Raw genomic sequence first — 18,440 nt, 5'->3', positions numbered from 1 at the left:
TGTCTGCAGAGGGGCGTGGCTCTCCTGCAGGGCTCCAGGGCCTTTGCAGCCACCCTGGGCTGTGTGGTCTTGAGGAGGCAGAAGGGGCACAGTTGGCATTTGCAAATTGGCCAGGGGTTCTGCAAGCCTTCAGAGGAAATGCTGCCCTTGGGCTTCTCTCTCTTTCTCCCACTCCCACTCTCTCCTTCTCTCTCTCCCTCCTTCTCGCTTTTCCTCCTTCTCTCTCTCTCTCTCCTCCTTCTCCCTCTTTCCCTCTCTCTTCTTCCCTCTTCCCCTCTCCCTCTCCCACTCTCTCTTCCTCCCTCTCCCCCTCTCTTCTACCCCCCTCTCCTCCTCCCTCTCCGTCTTTCCCTCTCTCTTCTTCCCTCTTCCCCTCCCTCTTTCTCTCCTTCTTTTTCTCCCTCCTTCCCTCACCCTCCTTCCTTTCCTTCTCTCTCTCTCTCTCTCTCGCCCTCCTCCTCCTTCTCCCTCCTTCTCCCATCTCTCTTTTTCTCCCCTTCTCTTCTTTTCTCTCCCTCTCCTCCCTTTCTCTCTTCCCCTCCCTCTCTGCGTTCAGGTGCAACCTGGATGATGGGCCTGGTTTTCATAGGGTGCAGGGCGCACAGCAAGGGGACTGGGAAACGGATTTGCTGAAGATGACGCCCTGCAGAGGTTAGAGATTTCGAACACACACACACGCACACACACACAGTGGCAATTTCCACTTCTTTGCCCCCCCCTCCCGCCCTCCTCGGTCTTTTGTCTGTTGTTGTGCGAAGAGGTTAGAAGCTGGAAGGCAGTGCTGCAATTACCTCTAACAGGAAAATAGCCGGTCTCGGTGCTAATGTCAGCTCTCTGCCGGGTTCTCAGAGCGGGATCACCCACAGGGGCAGCACAGGGCCAAGAGGGGGCCTGGGTCTTTCATGCCCCTTGGTCCAGTCGGTGACAGTCCCCCAGGAGCCCCCACCCTCTCTCCGACAAGCTCTCCCGCAGCTACGTCCAGCCCGGGCTTCTCAGACCAGGCCTGGAGGTGAAATCCCTGGGCATTTCTGAGCTTTTCAGGGGCTGCTTGGACTCCATGTTTAATTCTCCGTTTTCCCCCCGTGGGTGGTCTGGGGCAGGAGCCCACCCAGGCAGGACAGAACCGAGGGGCACCGTCTACGACTATGGCTCAGCTCTGGCCCCCCTGTAGGTTCTTGCCTGTGGATGGAATGAGGGTCTGGGGTCCTTCATCAGGTGGAGTGGCCCCCTCCTCTCCCCACCCTGAGGCCAATCAGAGCCCCCAACTCAAATCCCCAGCTGGGAATGTTTTAGAAATTGCCAATCCTGGATCCTCAAGGTTCCTGCCTTCAGGGGGCTTCCAACCTCGGCCAGATCGACCTCGCAGGGTTGTTGTTCAGCCTTTTTTAAATCTAGCTCACCTTTATTATTATTATTTTGTAAATAATTCAGGCCGACAAATGCACACAGTGCTGCTTCCTCCTCCTCCTCCTCTTTTCCCCAAAGGAAGAACCCTGCAATTGGGCTGCTCAAAAGTCACCCGGTCAATTTTCACGCCTAAGGCGGGACTAGAACTCCCAGTCTCCTCCCAGGCGATTGGTACCAAGCCATCCTGTTGGTTTTCACACCTAAGATGGGACTAGAACTCCCAGTCTCCTGGTGGTTGGTGCAGAGTCACCCAGCTGGCCTCTATGCCTGAGGCAGGACTAGAACTCCCAGCCTCCTGGTTTCTAATCTGGGGTCTTTCACTGCTAGATCAGACTCTACTCCTCCTTCCTTAAGGAATGAAGGCTGCTATTAAGGTAGCCAGAGTGGGATACGGTATCCAGCCAGGCTTTGTGAGCGTGTGGCAATTGTTACTTTTGACTCAACTATTGATTGGCAACCTTTGATTTGGCAATTATTGGCTGTTATGTCTGTTTCACAATATGAGCTGGGAAAGGCTTCCTTCGTCTCTGAAGGGTGAAGAGAGCTGCAGAGCCCCCCCCCCCCCCCAGGGCAGCAAAGGCCCCCAGGTTGCCTCCAGACCAGCGGCCACTAACTGGTGGTCTATGGACCACTGGTGGTTTGCAGGAAAGTTTATTTGCCCTTGCATTTTTTATATTGCTCTAAATCAGGGGTCCTCAAACTACCCCCTTCGGCCGGAGACGTGCAAGGAACGCTTGTGTTGCTGCAGAGAGTCTCCCCCTTCGGGGTCTTTTTGTGCAGGTCGGAGGGGGGCAGAAATTCCGGCTTGAGGTCTGCTTCGGCCTCCTGGTGGGGGGCTTTGGGGGAAGGCTGGAGGGAAGAGCCGCTGGTGGCAAAGAGACGGGGGGCCTCGTTCCAGTGGGACTGCATCATTGGAAGGGATTGGGCAGGCTTCTGGCCTCCAGCTGTGGATCCATCTCCCCTGGAGCATGAGGCACCGGAGGGGATCTGAGCCTGGCTGATAAGTGGGCACAGAGACTTCTTCTGCCAACGTCTCAAGGCTGGCATGGAAGTGTCCGTCCCTAGACAGGCAGGCAGCGATATAGCCTTCCCCCCCCTCCCCTCCCCTCCGGCTGCGGCTGAAGGGCAGGAGAAGACGGGCTTGGAGCAGGCCGTAAATCTGAGCAGCCGGTGGTCAAGATAAGGCCAGCAGAGGAAGCCCCTCCCCTTGCCCCCCCCCGCCAGAGACCGTGGCTTGCAAGCAAAGGAGGGGCTTGGGGGGAGGCAGTCCTGCAGAAGGAAGGCTGGCTCTGACGACCACAGTTGAGCCACGAATTCCATCTGTAAGAGCAGCGGTTTTTTGTGAGATTTGCTCCATTTTACGACCTTTCCGGGCCCAGTTGCTGTGAACCCCTGCAGTTGTTAAATTGGTAAAATGGTTGTTAAGTGAGGCTGGCTTCTCTGTTGGTTTTGCTTCTCCGAAGGTCAAAAGGTGATCATGTGACCGTCATAAATGTGAGTCAGATCCCAAGCGTCTGAATTTTGACCTCGAGGTGCTCCAAAGGTCATAAGTGTGAAAAACAATCATAAATCCATTTTTTTAGTCCTGTTGTACTTTTGAATCATCATTAAATGAACCGTTGTAAGTCGAGGATTACCTTGACAAATGAACAGAATGAAGCCCTAAGCAAGCAGTTCTCAACTTACAACACCTCACTTAGTGACCATTCAAAGTTACCACAGCACTGAAAAAACCTGCGACTGTTTTTCACATTTATGACTGCTTCAGCATCCCCAGGGTCACACGATCAAAATTCAGACGTCTGGCAACTGACTCGTACTTATGACGGTTGTGATGTCCCAGGGTCATGTGACCACCTGATAAGCAAAGTCAATGGGGAAAACAGATTCACTTAACGACCATGTGACTAATTTAACAACTGCCATTATTCACTTTTACGTGTGGCAAGAAAGGTCGTAAAATGGTGCAAACTCGCTTAACAACTTATTTTGGGCTCAATTGTGGTCGTAGGTTGAGGACTTCCTATGTATACACGCAGCATCTTGTCTTGTCAAGGTGGCTGCAGTGAGACCTTCTCTGCTATTTGCAAGCCAATCACCAAACTCGGAGAGCGCCGAAGACTCCGCCGTTCGACCGGAGTTGCATCGATTCTCTCCTATTGGCCCCCTTTTCAGTCTCCAAACAGGATGCCAAACGCCTGCCACTATCCGAGGCTGGCCATGCTCTTGGCATTACCAGAGATGGGGATCCTCCAACTGTGCCCAGGAATCCATTGGCTTCTTGCGTGGCGCAGACCATCAGCTGCTTCTTTGGAGGCCTTGGAGGGGGCGCGGCTGGACTGGGCTGCTTTGCACCTGCGCTTTCATCCTCGGCGGCATTTGTGGGCTTCACACGCTCCGTCTCACAACGGAGTGTGGTGGCTTTTCGGTGGGCCAGGGCAACCGATTGCCAGGGTCTCCGCGTGGGACTGGCCTTCCCGCAGCCTCTCCCTCCGCAGCTACTGCGGCCAGACGGCTCGCGATAGGCCTGGATGGGCCTGCCAGACACCCGCATTATCACGGCATGTTCCCTGGCTGCACGCCTGCAGGAGCAGCAGCTGCAGCAGCAGCAGCCGCCACAGTCTTGCAGCCGTGAGCGGAGCTGCGGATCGATAGTGCACTCGTTGCCATTGAGACGGACGGGTGGGCAGCAAAAGGGGGGAGGGGCTGGGGAGGGGGGGTCTTTTCCTGCACAGGTACAGGCAAACACCATTTCATTTAGTGACCGTTCAGAGTTGCAACGGCACTGGGAAAAGCCCCCTCCTCGGACCCTCCTCTTCCTTGTTGCCAACAGATATAATTTTAAAAGTACTAGATTGTGCAGAAATGGATAGGTTGAGATTAAAGATAAAAGATGAAGAAGATACAGAACATTTTCAAATGTGGCACTTGTCTTATCAATGGTTGGGCCATAGAAGCAGAAATATTATTATGTATGTCTTATTTTCATTATTATACAATATATTATTATGTAAGCAAATTGACCCAGACAATACGCTGTTCATATAGCACTTATTTAATAAAGTAAAATTTAAAAAAATGAAAGTGACTTATGACCGTTTTCCAATGCTTGGAAATTGATTCATATTTATGACGGTTGTAGTGTCCCAGGGATATGGGATCCCCTTTTGTGGCCTTCTGGCCAGCAAAGTCAATGGGGAATTGTGGTCATAAATTAAGGACTACCATTAGAGTGGGAGGGGAGGGCCGAACTGGGCAAGAGGGGAACCCGGGGGGGGGGGATTCTGAGCAGAGCTGGCTGGAGAATTCTGGGAGTTGAAGTCCACAAGTCTTAAAGTTGCCAAGTTTGAAGACCTCTGCTGTAGCCAATGACTTGTGGCGACTTGAGTCCATTTCTGGGAGTCCAGAGGTTTGAAAAGCCCGACAATTGAGACGCCCCCAACATCTGGAGGCCAGTTGGCAAGGAGACCTTTGCTTGGCCTTCCAACATCTGGGCTCCTGCCTGCAGACCTCCCCACTCTGGTGCTGTGTTCAGATTCGCTCTTCATCCTTTCACAGGTCGCTTATGCTTTTTGTTCTTTCGGGTATCTGTGGATAATCTGCTTTGTTGACACAACTTCTTAAAAAGGCTGGGTGTATTTGGATGAAATAGAGTTTTGCAATCAACACCAGAAAGCAAATAAGAGATGAAATGAACAATACAGCCGAGGATCTGAAAGGAGCCTCTGGCCACTCGGGATAAGAGCCGCTTGCTTTAAGACGCAAACAACCCCGGAGATCAGTGGCTGGACTGCTGAAGGGGGAAGATTTGGAAAGGGGGAGGGAGACCCTGGAGGAAGTGTATGCGCTCTTTTTGTCTGGGGATTAGCTCTGCAAAATGTGGGCTGATATTTCTGGATTAACTAGCATTTTCTTTTTCCTTCCCTTCCCTTCCTCATCTACGTGCTTCCTTTCCTTTCACTTTTTCTTCTGCTTTCCCTTCCTTTCATTCTTCCTCCCTCTCTCCGTATGCTCCTCCCTCCCTCCCTTTTTCCTTTGTCGAAGACAAATTCCTTGTGTGTCTGATCACACTTGGTCCATAAAGAATTTCTATCCTACTCCTATTCCTATTCTATTCTATTCTAGTCTAGTCTAGTTTAGTCTAGTCTATTGTATTCTATTCTTATTCCATTCCACCCCACTCTTTTCTATTTTTTATTCTATTTTCTATTCCATTTTCTATTCTATTCTATATATTTTACTGTGTGTTGGACTAAGGAGGAATTTCCTAAGGGTGAGACCAATCAAGTTGGCCATGCCACATCTATTCTATTCTCCCTTCCCTTTTGCTACCACAAATCCCATCCATGGGTTCTGTATCTCGCAGGCGATTCCTAAAACTGCAAATACTTCTAGTGCCGCCAAGAAAAGGAGGGATGGTTTAGGACGGCCCTTCCATGTCAGGTGACTGGAACGCATAGTCCAACTCCGTAGGCCCTTCAGCCCTGCCACACAAAAGCCTTGAATCCTGCATGGAGACCCCTGCTTCCCTCCTTCCTGGACGTCTGCCATTGGGCTGCAGGGACCGAGGCCCGGCTGTGGAGGAGGTCAGCGAGGATTCTCTCCGTTCCAGATAGTGGCCAGTCAGAGAATGAGCGACGGACAATTTATGGGGAGTGCAGCACAAAGGGTGTTTGGAGAGGCCGCACCAAGCCAGCCAAGCAGCCGTAATTATCTATGACAACGGAGGACATTATTGAGTTCCGTGAGAGAGAAAGTTCAAGCGATTGGCAGAGGACACCAGGGAACTTTTCAAGAAACCCTTTAGCCCCGTTGTTCAGCCGTGGGAGCAGCTAGGAAGTGGGTGGGTGGGTGGGTGGGAGACGACAGCAGTGGCTCTTCCTGCAGAAAACCAGAGTAAACAGGGGAAGAAGTGTAGCATTCACACAGACACACGCACATGTTAGGGGGGAAGCACTTTTTGCACGAAATGGAAGGAGGAACGCAGAAAGGTTTCTGGCTTGCAAAGACCCCTTTTTCTGTGGGGCTCCTGCACAGAACTCTTACCCTCAGTCAGGTTGCTTCGGAGACCCCCAAGGAGCCTCAGGGTAGTAACCCAGGGCAGTAACTGGGGTGAAAGGGGGGGCTGCACTTTAGATCTGACTCAGTGGACACCCCAAGAGAACATGGCTGCCTTCAACAGCCCTTCTTTAGGGTGGGAAAAGCAAACAGCTGGAAAGGGAGGGGGAAACCAGGGCTGGGCTGGCTTTGAATCATAGGATCCTAGGACCTCAGAGGTCCTCTAGTCCAACCCCCTGGCCAGGATCATAGAATCATAGAATCATAAGGCTGGATGGGACCTTGGAGGTCTTCTAGTCCAGCCCCCTGTGCAAGGCAGGAGGTCTTACACCATCCTGGGCAAATGGTGCTCCAATCTTTTCTTGAAACTGGCCAGCAGGGATGATGGGCAATGGAACTTGGCAGCTTTGTGGCTGCTAGAGTACTGCTCTGAACCTCAGCCCCCCCCCTCCCAAGAGCAGGGCAGGGGAGGTTTCTGGGCAGGTGGGCAATTCTGAGAAGCGCTTGGGGGTCCCATTTTCAAAGGGCTGCCATGACAGATGCAGCCAGTCCAAAGCCCTCCTTGATCGGATGGTAAGCTGGCAGACCAACAAGATCTGCCCCTCCCCAAGCATCTTCCTAGCCCCCTACTCTTCTGGACAGGCAACCTTCCAGACAGGCCGAGCGTGACAGCTGCCCCCTGACCCCTCCCCAAGTGTTTTAATCCTCCAGGGCGTCTGGGAGGTGTTGCAGGCAGCCAAAGTTTCATTTCATCTCTTGGTTTTTACGACATGTGAGTGAATTCACCCGAGTGGGGAGTGGGAGGAGGCAGCCCTGGGGCTTGCAGACCCCATGGTGGATGACCCCCCCCCCTTTGTCTTTCTCCGCCAGATGTCGGAAGCCTCCAGTCTCATTTTGTTTGAGGCTCCTTTGCCAACAGGCAACTAAGTCTCCGAGGAGAAAAGTTATTTTTAGAGATTTTTAACAGCCCTTTTGGGTGTGTTATTTATTTATTTGCTCAAGGGAGGGGTGAGAAACCATGCTGCATTCCTTGGGGGAGGGGTCGTTGCTGCTGCTGCTGCTGCCTGGCATTTCTTGAGGGGGGGGCACACAGGAACATCCCTTCCCTTCCACGTCGGCATCCTTTCCCTGTGGGGTGAGAGCACCCGAGTGCCAAGCAATCTGGCTGTGATGCTGGTAAGCCACAGTTCCCGTCCCTGGGATGTGGGGGCCGGCCTGCCAGTTGTGGCGAGTCAGTCAACGGTGTTTGGAAAACCAGGGCTTAAGCGTGGTGTGTGAACTCGGTTACTCCGCTAGGTGCAGCATGGCGCCTGGTGGCTCTACGTCTCCCAACTCTTGGGAAGTAGAGAGAAGGTAGATCAGGGCTTCTGGAGGGACACGGCAGGCCCCCGCTGTGGCTTTTGGCTTTTGTAGTGTGGAGGGGACTGGCTGGCTGATGTCCAGGGTTTCTGGCGGCCTCTGAGAAACGGGAGAGCCCGGCGGAACCAGGCGCTTCTGGTCACATTCAGAAAAGGTGCCGGCTTCTGCCAGGCGTTGGCAAGGGGAGCAGCTGGCCTGCCAGTTTCTTTGGAGGAGAAGCGGCCTTTTGGCTGCCTGGCTTAGAACACAGGAAGTCCTCCACTTACAAAAATTCATTTAGTGACCATTCAAAGTTACAACGGCACTGAAAAATTGTGACTTTTCCCACTTAACAACCATTGCATCATCCCTCGGGTCATGTGATCAAAATTCAGATGCTTGGCAAGTGACTCATATTTATGACGGTCGCAGCCTCTCGGGAGTCAAGCCAAGTCCACGAGGAAGCCGGATTCACTTAACCACCATGGGACTAACTGAACTGCAGGGATTCATTTAGCAACCATGGCAAGGAAGGTTGTAAAATGGGGCAAACGACACATAACCAATGTCTCCTTTACCAATGGAAATTCTGCGCTCAACTGCAGTCGTAAGTCGAGGACCCGCTGTAGTTGTGTGAACACAGATTGTGGCCTCTGGCCTTTTCCCTCCGACTGATTTGCCATCAGATTAAGCTGGTTTTTAAGGGGGGGGGGAGGGGAAAGTGCAGCTTCTTAGGGGCGTGTTTTGTTTCTTTGATCTCTGCCTCTGTCTCTGGGGCTGCTTTAATCCCTTTTAATGGATATATTTTTAACTTGTTCTGCTTCTTGTGCTGTAAATTACCCGGAGAACCTGGAGGCGTAAAAATACTTCAACTAGATAAATAATATGAAATGAAAAATGATGAGTGGCGAAGAGCTGCCTTCTGATGGATCCAGGTGGGGATGAAGTTGATTTTTTTCTGGGTGGGGTTAATCCCGCCTGGTTGAAGGTTGCCGGACCCTCTCAATGGGGAGCATGTTTGGCCCTGCCTTAGAGCTGTCGGGGCCCCAGAGGGTCCCCATTAAAGCAGCTTCAGCCAATTTCCTCGGAGGCTGCAGCTGGAAAACAGCTGCAGAAAAAGGCATGGGAGGCCACAGGGCTAGAAAAGCAGCCCCCAAAAGAGGCTGTACCCCAAGAAGAGTCACGCCCAGGAACTGAGAAGGGACCCAAAAAGAATCAGGAAGAAAGGTGACTGATTGGACCGTTCCGTGTTTCTCCACTTTGGCAACATCCAGATGTGTGGACTTCAACTCCCAGAATTCCCCAGCCAGCAAAGCTTGAAATCCATACATCTCAATGTGCATAAATGCTGGTTCAACCCCTTTTGATGGACCAATAGTGGGGGAAGGGTGTCTGTCTGTGCCTGGTCTGTTTCTCTGTATATGCAAAGTGCCTCCTTGTACCCAGGAGGAAATGCATAAATTCCCCCAGCACAACAGCTCATTCTGATTCAACAGACCTTTAACAGACACCCTTCCCACACTCTTGGTCCATTGAATCAGAAAGTTACAGTAACTCAAGAGAAGCTGATTTCTCTCCTTTGCAGAGGCAACGAACTTTGCTGCTCCCACCTCTGGGACCTGAACCCTCATTGGAGGAACCATATTTTTCCTCCCCCCCCCAGCCCCCAGTGGCTCCTTTTCCAGGAATCCAGCACAAGCCAATTAAATCTGTTATCTCCCTCTCGCTCCTGCATCACTACCTTATTGTCTTATTGCTGATGCCAGGTATCTGGGCAGCCCCCAGCCTCTCCTTTGCCTCCCCGCCCCCAGTCTAACCCTAATTTCTGACAAACACACACACACACACAGACTACGCTGCCTCTCCTTTGCCCAGTTGTTGGGCAGACTTAAAACTGGAAAAGCGTTTTTGCATCTCATTCTGCAAAGAGTCGGTGCCCGCCCCTTCTCTCCCCCCCATCCCCCACCTTCCCTTTAAGAGAAGAAAGAGATTGTTGGGAGACAAGGAGAGAGAAATTGGGCTCGATTGCAAGACGTGGAAATGACGCCGAGAGACACTCAGACAGACAGGCGGTTGAAAAGAGAGGATGGAGACGCAGCTGCTGCTGCTGCTTGGAGGATCTTCCCCTCCGCTCTTTCAGCAACATCTGCCGAGCGTCTCTGGAGCCCAATCCGGGCACAAGTACATTGGGGGAGAAGGCATGACCCCCAGGAAGAGCTGGGCTGGATTTGGGGAGCCCAGAGGAGGAGTAAATCCATGCAAGAGGGATCGTGACTGACTTCCCTCTCAGGAATAAGCAAAGCCTGCTCCAAGGGTGCTCAACATTGGCAGTTTTCAAAGGTGTGGGCTTCCACTCCCAGAATTCCTTGCTTCACTGGCTGGGGAATTCTGGGAGTTGCAGTCCATACCTCTGAAAGCTGCCAAGGTTGAGAAAGTCTGTTTATCGATGGAGAAATAAAGGCAATTGGGAGGCCTGAGCATACATGAGCCGGTTGACCTGCTGCCTTTTTTCTCTCCTTCAGCCAGTCCCGTCCCTTGGACCCCCGGCCACGGGTGGGAAGAGCCCCCGTGGATGACCCAGGGCCCCATGTGGAGACTTAGGTTCTCTTAGGACAGAATTAAGGTTTCCTTAGAACAATCCAGGCTGGTTGGGGGTGATGGGAGCTGGGACTCTGCACATCTGGCAGGCGGAAGGCTGCAGGGGTTTCTTCAGGGGGCCTTCTCAGTTCCTTGTCTCGGGGGTCAGCCCCCCCCCCCAGCAACATCCTCATTTTAGTTCAAAATGTCAGCATGGAGGATTTCAAACCTGATTCCCAAGGCAGGTTTCCAGTAGTCCTTGACTTGCAGCCATTCCCTTAGTGACGAAGTTACAGCAGCATTGAAAAAAGTGACTTATGACAGGTTTTCATGCTTATGACCATTGCTGCATTCCCTCTGTGATCAAAATTCAGAGGCATAAATGCAACTGACACGCATTTATGACGGCTGCTGTGTCCCCGGGGTCATGTGATCACCGTGTCTAAACTTCCCAGTGGACTTCCAACAAACTAAGTCAAAGAGAGAAAACCAGTTTCGCTTAACAACAGCATAATTCAGTCCTTGGCTTATGACCAGAATTGAGCCCCTGCATTTCCATTGCTAAGTAAGGCAGTTGTTAAGCAAGTCTCCCTTAACTGCCTGGCTTAGCAATGTAAATGCTGGGCTCAATTGTGGTCGCAAGTCGAGGATTGAATCTTGTGGTCGTTAAGCGAATCTGTTTAAGTGATCGCAGGATTCATTCCTCAACTTACAACCACAATTGAGCCCAAAATGTCCATTGCTAAATGAGGCAGTTGTTACGTGAGTTGCATCTCATTTTATGTGACATGAGATGCAACTCACTTAACAACTGCCTCGCTTAGCAACGGGAATGGATTCTGATGGATTCCCTTCCAGATGTTCTGGATCAGGGGTCTCTAACCTTGGAAACTTTAAGACTTGTGGACTTCAACTCCCAGAATTCCTCAGCCAGCATGCTTGAGGAATTCTGGGAGTTGAAGTCCACAAGTCTTAAAGGTTGGAGATCCCTGTTCTGGATGATGCAGGAGCGAAAGAAGCTCTCCAAACATCTGGATCGGCCAAATCAAATTGAAGATTGCTCTCCAGGGCAAAATTGAGACTTGTGAGTCACTTTGTCACACCAAGCCATGGTTTGATCCGGCTTGTTAAGGCTGCCTTCAAGGAAGCTGAGCAGAGGTTGAGTCTAAATAAAGCTGGAAGTGCTAATTATTCCCCATTGGGAGGCGCGGAGGGGGCACCAAGCCTCCTGCCCCGTCTGGCACCCACTTGGCATTGTTCGCGCCACTGGTGCTCATGACTCCTTCCTTCCTTGGGCGCCTGGGCCCATCTGGGGACCTGCAGCTGAGCCAGCGCCAGTTTGAAAGATTTGAGGCCTGTGGTGCCCATCAGCCCCTCGGGCACAGGGACAGCCTGGGCTTTTGGCCTCCAGTTGGCACAGGCGGTTGCCACTCGGGCCCCCAGAATTGGAGCGCTGTTTTGATTGGATGCTTTAATTTTGCAGGCAGGTGAACAGACTCGCCTGGTGGGCACAAGGTTGGCAAAGGCCCAGCCTTGAGTTCGAAGTCCCTGGGGCCGGAGAGTGCGTGACCCACTGGCCACCAGGGTTGCCCAGGACACCCCAGAGAGGGTCCCCCCCCCCAGGAAGATGCTTCCTCCCTCTCCATGCCCACTTGCTTCCTTTCCCCCGTTGCTTCCTGCGGGGAGGGGGGTTAAAAATGATTCTTGCCGCTATTTCCTCCCCGGCTTCTGCCCAATGATTGCCGTCACTCCGTCAGCCCACGCGGGAGAAAACCCCGCAAGGCTCCTTTAGCAGCCGCTGAGCCGGGTCGGCGCGATTGGAGGCCTGCCCGGGAGGAGCTGTCCGGTGCTGAAAGGAGAGGGGGTCCTTGGAGTCATGGCTAGCCCCCTCCCAGGGACCCCCCTCCCCTCCATGCACCACCCTGCCACCCCTCACCCGCTTCGGCGGAGCCCCTCCCGGCGGCTTTTCCCGCAGGCTGCGGGGGCGGGAAGGCGGTGCGCGGCTAGGGCTGTAATCCGGGGCGCAGCGAATGCGGCTCTTGTTTATCTGGGCGCCGCGCTCCCCCATTACACGGGGTGATCCCCGCTTTAAGGCCTGCGCTTTTCCCCTCGCTTCACGCGAAGAGCGTAACGTGGCTAAGCCGCTCCGCGTCGCTCTGGACTGCAGCAGCCTGGAAAACGGGCCAATCAATCCGGCGGGTCTTGAATGGGCTTTCTCGGGGAGGGGGCTTGCATTCCATCCCCTCATTCTCAGCCAGGGGCCGGCAGGTGGAGGGGCAGCGCAGCCCGAGGGGAAAGTAGGTTACCTGTGGTTTGCAGAGTGCAAAGTTTTCCCTCTTGCTTTATTAATTCTGCAATTTACCCATCACTTCAAATCTTCCCGGGTTTGGGCCATTCCTCCAGCTTCAAGGAAAGGAAGCACCCACAACAGGGCAAAAAAGTCAAGATGGATGCAGTCAAGAACCCCTGCTCTTGCTGTGCATTCTGGGGGTTGGATTGAGCAGTTGTGGTTATGTCTGCCATCCGCCCAGAGAGTGCAAAGACCCTACCGTCGTTTTCCTCCTCCTCCTCCTTCCTCCAAACCCAGCTTCCTTCTAGCACTGATGATGTTACTTAGTTGGGTCATGAAGCGTCTGCAAGAAAATCGCCCAGCTCAGAGAGTTCCAAGGACCCACAATCCTTTAGGGAGGCTATGCTGCTGACCCCCTGCCCAAATTGCACCAAACTTAGGAGAATCAAGAGGTTTTTAGAAATAATGAGGAAAATTGCCTGGTCCTGGCAACGGTTGATCTCCTTTGAAGGGTGCTTGACTCAGTTGTGACCCGGGGCACATGGGCGCATGTGTGAAAATACCAAATTGGCACCAGCACTCCTTCTCCTGGTGTGCAATGTGCGTTAAAAGGGGCAGAGTTTCATTTGCGTACTTTGTGCCTTTTTAAAAAATGAGGTTCTGATTCTCTTTGCAACCTTTCAAAATAATTTTGAGAAGCTATTTATTCTCAGTAGCCCCCTCCTCAAGATTTTAGTGAAAACCACATTTTTTTTACTTAAAACTTTAGGTTGGTTTAAGTGTAATTTGTCTCTTATTAGTTATAAAAGTTGTTAATAGCCCTGTCGCTTGATTATTGATATATTAGGAACACAACCAGCTGTCTTGAGAGGGCTTTTCTCTTCTCTAAGCATGGTTAAATAAACATAATTCTTTCCCTCACTTTTTTCTCCCTTCCATCGTCCGCTTTGAAAATGCCTCCCTTAATAGCCCTGGGATCTGTGCTTCTAAATTTCTTCATTAGCCATACCTGGAGAATGTAAAAAAATAAATAAATCAGCTCCCCAGAATGGAGAAGTAGCAAATCCTTGTTAAAGGCCAATAAAAAAATCCTGCTGCGTAAAAATCCTGCTAAAATACCTGATCTTTCGTGCCTTCGTCCACCGCTGCTGCAAAGGAAATGATTTTTTAAAATATCACTTGATTGGGTTGGATTTTTCTTTTTTTTTAAAAAAAAAACTATTGGCTGATTTGGCGGTGATAATCAACAGAAGGACATAAAGCTGTCTTAAAATTAATTCCAATATGGATCCCAATCAGATGGCTTTTGACACTGCCGTGTTTGTACCGTCTGTAACTGTCAGTTAGTTGTCTGTCTGTCTGTTGTCGGTTTGACAACTGCTTCCTAGCTGTCAGTCAGGGATGGATGTCTGGATGGCGCCCGTGTCAAGGGGCTGGCACCGGGGGCCGCTGTGTGACCTCAGGGAGCTGGCCCCCAGATGAATGGTGCTTTCCATCCCATAATGCCCATCCATCTAGTATAGTGCTTTGCTTGTGGTCAAACACCCACATGAGTGTGCAGGAAAGGAAATGGCCACCTACCACTTTTGCTCTGCAGCAACTGATAAACTACAGAAAGTCCTTCACTTAGGACTGCAGTTGAGCCCCAAATTTCTGTTGCTAAGTGAGGTAGTTGTTAAGTGAGTTTTGCCCTATTTTACAACCTCTCTTGCCACAGTTGTTGAGTGAATTGCTGCCGTTGTTAAGCTAGTAACACGGTTGTTAAGAGACTCAGGTTTCCCCATTGACTTTTACTGGTCAGAAGGTGGCAAAACGTGACCCCGGGACACTGCGACCGTCGTAAACACGAACCCGTTACCAAAGCATCCAAATTGTGATCACATGACCAAGGGGATGCTGCAGCGATCATAATTGTGAAAAACAATCATAAATCATTTTTTTCAGCCCTGCTGTAACTTTGAACGGCCACTAATGGTTGTAAGTGGAGGACTACCTGTGTTCAGAGAGAGGCTGCCCTTTTCATACAACTGCAGGTAGACGAGAGTATCTGTATCGGGCGTGAAAGGCCAGCCCCCCACGAGGGAAGGTTCACTTCAGCTACTCTATTGCTAGAAGGCTTTGTCCAGGAATCTTCTCAGTTAATGGTCAGCGGCTGGTTAGAATTAAGGGCCAACAGCACCGAACGGAGGTTGGACTTAGTCCCCCTGTGGCTGATCCCTCTTTTGGCTCCTCCACACCTTCTCCTACAGTCTAATCCCCTTTTTAAGCTTTCCGGCGCTCTTGCGTTCCTACGGGTAGCCGTGAATTATCTAAAATTAGGGCTAAGGACAGCTGGCTCTCATTTCATCCCCAATTCTTTGAAGTCAGGGCAGCCCTGGCAAGCTCTGAGACATGCGACCTGGGCAGAGATGCATTCAAGCCACGTGTATAACCTTTTGCTGCTTCATTTTGTCCCCAGGGCCTCCCCAGGAACGGAGCGCGCCAGTATCATGGAAAAGCTCTTCTTGCCTCTTCTGATGCTTGGCACCATGGCGAAGGCTCAGCACTGCCCCGGCCGCTGCATCTGCCAGAACATCTCCCCCACGTTGACCATGCTGTGTGCCAAGACGGGCCTCCTGTTTGTGCCGGCCACCATCGACCGGCGCACGGTGGAGCTGCGCCTGACGGACAACTTCATCACCGTCATCCGCCGGAAGGACTTCTCCAACATGACCAACTTGGTGCACCTCACCCTCTCGCGCAACACCATCAGCCAGATCCTGCCCTACGCCTTCGCCGACCTGCGTGCCTTACGGGCCCTCCACATGAACAGCAACCGGCTGGCCGCCCTGAAGCACGAGCACTTCCGGGGCCTGACCAACCTCCGGCACCTCATCCTGGGGAACAACCAGATCAGCCACATTGAGGCCTCCTGCTTTGACGAGTTCCTCTCCACCGTGGAGGACCTGGACCTCTCCTACAACAACCTGGAGACCTTGCCCTGGGAGGCCATTGGCCAGATGGTCAGCCTCAACACCCTCACGCTGGACCACAACCTCATCGACCACATTGCGGAGGGCACTTTCTCCCAGCTGCAGAAGCTGGTCAGACTGGATATGACCTCCAACCGGCTGCAGAAGCTGCCTCCGGACAACCTCTTCCTGAGGGCCGAAGTGCTGGCCAACGTCCGTGGGACTCACCCGTCCACCTTGACCATCAGCTTTGGAGGCAACCCGCTGCACTGCAACTGCGAGCTCCTCTGGCTGCGGAGGCTCACACGGGAGGACGACCTGGAGACCTGCGCTTCCCCGGAACACCTGATGGATAAGTATTTTTGGTCGATCCCCGAGGAGGAGTTCATCTGCGAACCGCCCCTCATCACCCGCCAGTATTCCAGCAAGGCCTTCATCATGGAAGGCCAGGGGGTCAGCCTGAAGTGCAAGGGCGTGGGGGATCCGGAACCTTCCATCCACTGGATCGCGCCCGACGGCAAACTAATCCACAACACCACCCGGGCCACTGTCTACGAGAACGGCACGCTGGACATCTTCATCACCACCTTGAAGGACAACGGGATCTTCACCTGCATCGCCTCCAATGCGGCCGGGGAGGCTACGGCCCCCATGGAAGTCTGCATTGTTCCTCTGCCCCTGCTGGTCAACAACACCGGCCACATGAAAGAGCCGGACCCTGGATCCTCCGACATCACCACCTCTGCCAAATCGGGCTCCAACGAAACCAAGAATCACCAGGACAGGAGGATCCTAGCAGCGGAACTGACCTCTACTTCCGTGGTCATCCACTGGCCGTCCGAACGGCACATCCCGGGTATCCGCATGTACCAGATCCAGTACAACAGCTCCTTGGATGACTCCTTGGTCTACAGGTGAGTAAGAAGGAGCAGCCTTACAGTAAACCCAGGCAGTCCTCGACTTACGACCACAACTGAGCCCAAAGGGTTTGTTGCTAAGCAAGTTGTTAAGTGAATCCGGCTTCCCCCTTGACTTGGGTTGTCAGAAGGTCACAAAAGGGGATCATGTGACCCCGGGACACTGCGACCGTCATAAATACGAGTCAGTTGCCAAGCGTCTGAGTTTTAATCACCTGACTCTGGGGATGCTGCAATGGTCGTAAGTGTGAAAAACCAATGATACATCCCTTTTTTCACTGCCATGGTAACTTTGAACGGTCACTGAAGGAATGGTTGTAAGTCCAGGACGGGCTCTGGGCTGTTTGGTCCCGGCTGCAGGGGCAAGGCCCTACGGCTTCCTAGCTCACCCCTCCCCAGCTGGACGGGGGGGGGAGCCAGGGGGAGATGCCATGTTGCCACCTGTGGGATGCCCAGTTCTGCACGTCTTCCAGGTAAATCTCAGCCCTGCCAGGCGGAGGGGAGGCAGGGGAGGGGGAGAGCTTCTCTTTGGGGTCTCAGGTGGGAGATAAAGGGAAAGAGGCGTGGAAGAGAAGGAGGGGAACAAGTGGGGCTGCATGTGGAGAACTCAGGAGGGGGGAGTCGTGCCTGTAAGGGAGACAAGAAAAGGTGGAGCGAAGAAGAGGAGGAAGGAGGTGGGCAGAGAAACAACAGCATTTTCCAGATTGGGGGGGGTTCTCCATGAGGGTCCCTCTCTCAGCCCCAGATGTGGGGAGAGAATTCCAGGTGCCAATGGCTTTGGAGAGGGTGCTGGGCCAACCAGCTGTTTTGGGAGCAACCCAGCAGCGCTGTAACCCCTCAGAGGAGGCATCCACCTCCCTCCCACCCTCTCCCGCCCTCCTTCTCTCTCTCTCTCTCTCCCTCCCTTCCTCTCTCTCTCTCTCTCTTTCTCTCTCTCTCTCTCTCTCTCTCCCTCCCTCCCTTCCTCTCTCTCTCTCTCTCTCTCTCCCTCGCTCTCTTCTTTCTGCCTGCCGCAACAGAGAACTGCTTGGTTTCTGCACTCAGAGTGTCTCAAACTGGGGGGGAGGAAACGATTGCCCACCATGAGAGCAATTGCTGATGTGGAAGCCCCTTGGGCTGCCCTGGGTCCAAAAAGGAAGATCTCGGGACCCCCAAGGATGGGGAAACCTGAGTGCAAGAAGAGAAAGGAGAAGCTTTCTCTGGCTGATGAATCCGGAACGGGAAAATGGGCCTCAGTGGCATCGCCCCGTCCACTTCACCCCAGCCCCACCCCCGACTCCTTCCCCCTTGCTCCAGAGCAGAAAGTGGGTGCCTGGTCAGGTGGGACCTGGGGGGGGGCTTTCCTTCCTTTCCTGCCCATCCTGATTGCCAGCAGAGTAGCTGCCACCCTTGCCAAGATCAGATCCATTTGGCTTTCCTCCGCGTAGACCCTGCCCCACGTGGTTTGCCCCCCAGCCAAGCTGTGCTGTGTTCCCCTCTCCACCCCCCACGGAAGATTGCAGCTGTTGGTTATACGGAGCTGTGATTCCTGGCTAATTGCCTCCTGCTCCCCCCTTCCCCCTCCCCCTCTCCCGTTTGCTAATTGACTGCTTGGCAGGAGTGCCATCCTCTTGCACAGGGGGCAGCACAGCCCTCCCACCCACCCACGCAGCTCTGCTTCTTGGCCCCAGATCTTCCCCCGGATCTTGGCCTCTTGAGGCGCTGGGCGTCTCTGCCAAGAGGGGCTCTGGGGCAGAAGGGGGGAAGGGATCTCTTGTGGGGGGGGATTCCTGAAAGGGGTGGGGTCTTCCTAGGAGGAAGGTGGGAAGATCTGTTTTGCTGGAAGCATTTGTCCCAACTGGAGGAGGCCAGAAAGGGGCCTTGGTCTCCTCCTTCTGCCCCAGAGCACAGATGCATTTGTGT

At 52.9% G+C, this 18,440-nt stretch overlaps 1 protein-coding gene across 1 annotated transcript in view; it reads left to right on the top strand.

The window, feature by feature from the left end:
* LRFN1 (leucine rich repeat and fibronectin type III domain containing 1) overlaps positions 1–18,440 on the top strand; it is a 32,520-nt gene that overhangs the window by 11,358 nt on the left and 2,722 nt on the right. The window contains exon 2 of the mRNA XM_081962818.1: positions 15,129–16,535. Within this exon, the coding sequence (XP_081818944.1) occupies positions 15,160–16,535 (1,376 nt within the window). The 5' untranslated portion in view covers positions 15,129–15,159. The remainder of the gene's footprint in view (positions 1–15,128; positions 16,536–18,440) is intronic.

The sequence above is a fragment of the Natrix helvetica genome (genome assembly GCF_964273705.1).
Source record: "Natrix helvetica genome assembly, chromosome: 9".
Taxonomy (NCBI): Eukaryota; Metazoa; Chordata; class Lepidosauria; order Squamata; family Natricidae; genus Natrix; species Natrix helvetica.
Note: the sequence above shows the minus strand (reverse complement) of the source record. Positions and strands in the feature narration are given on the sequence as shown.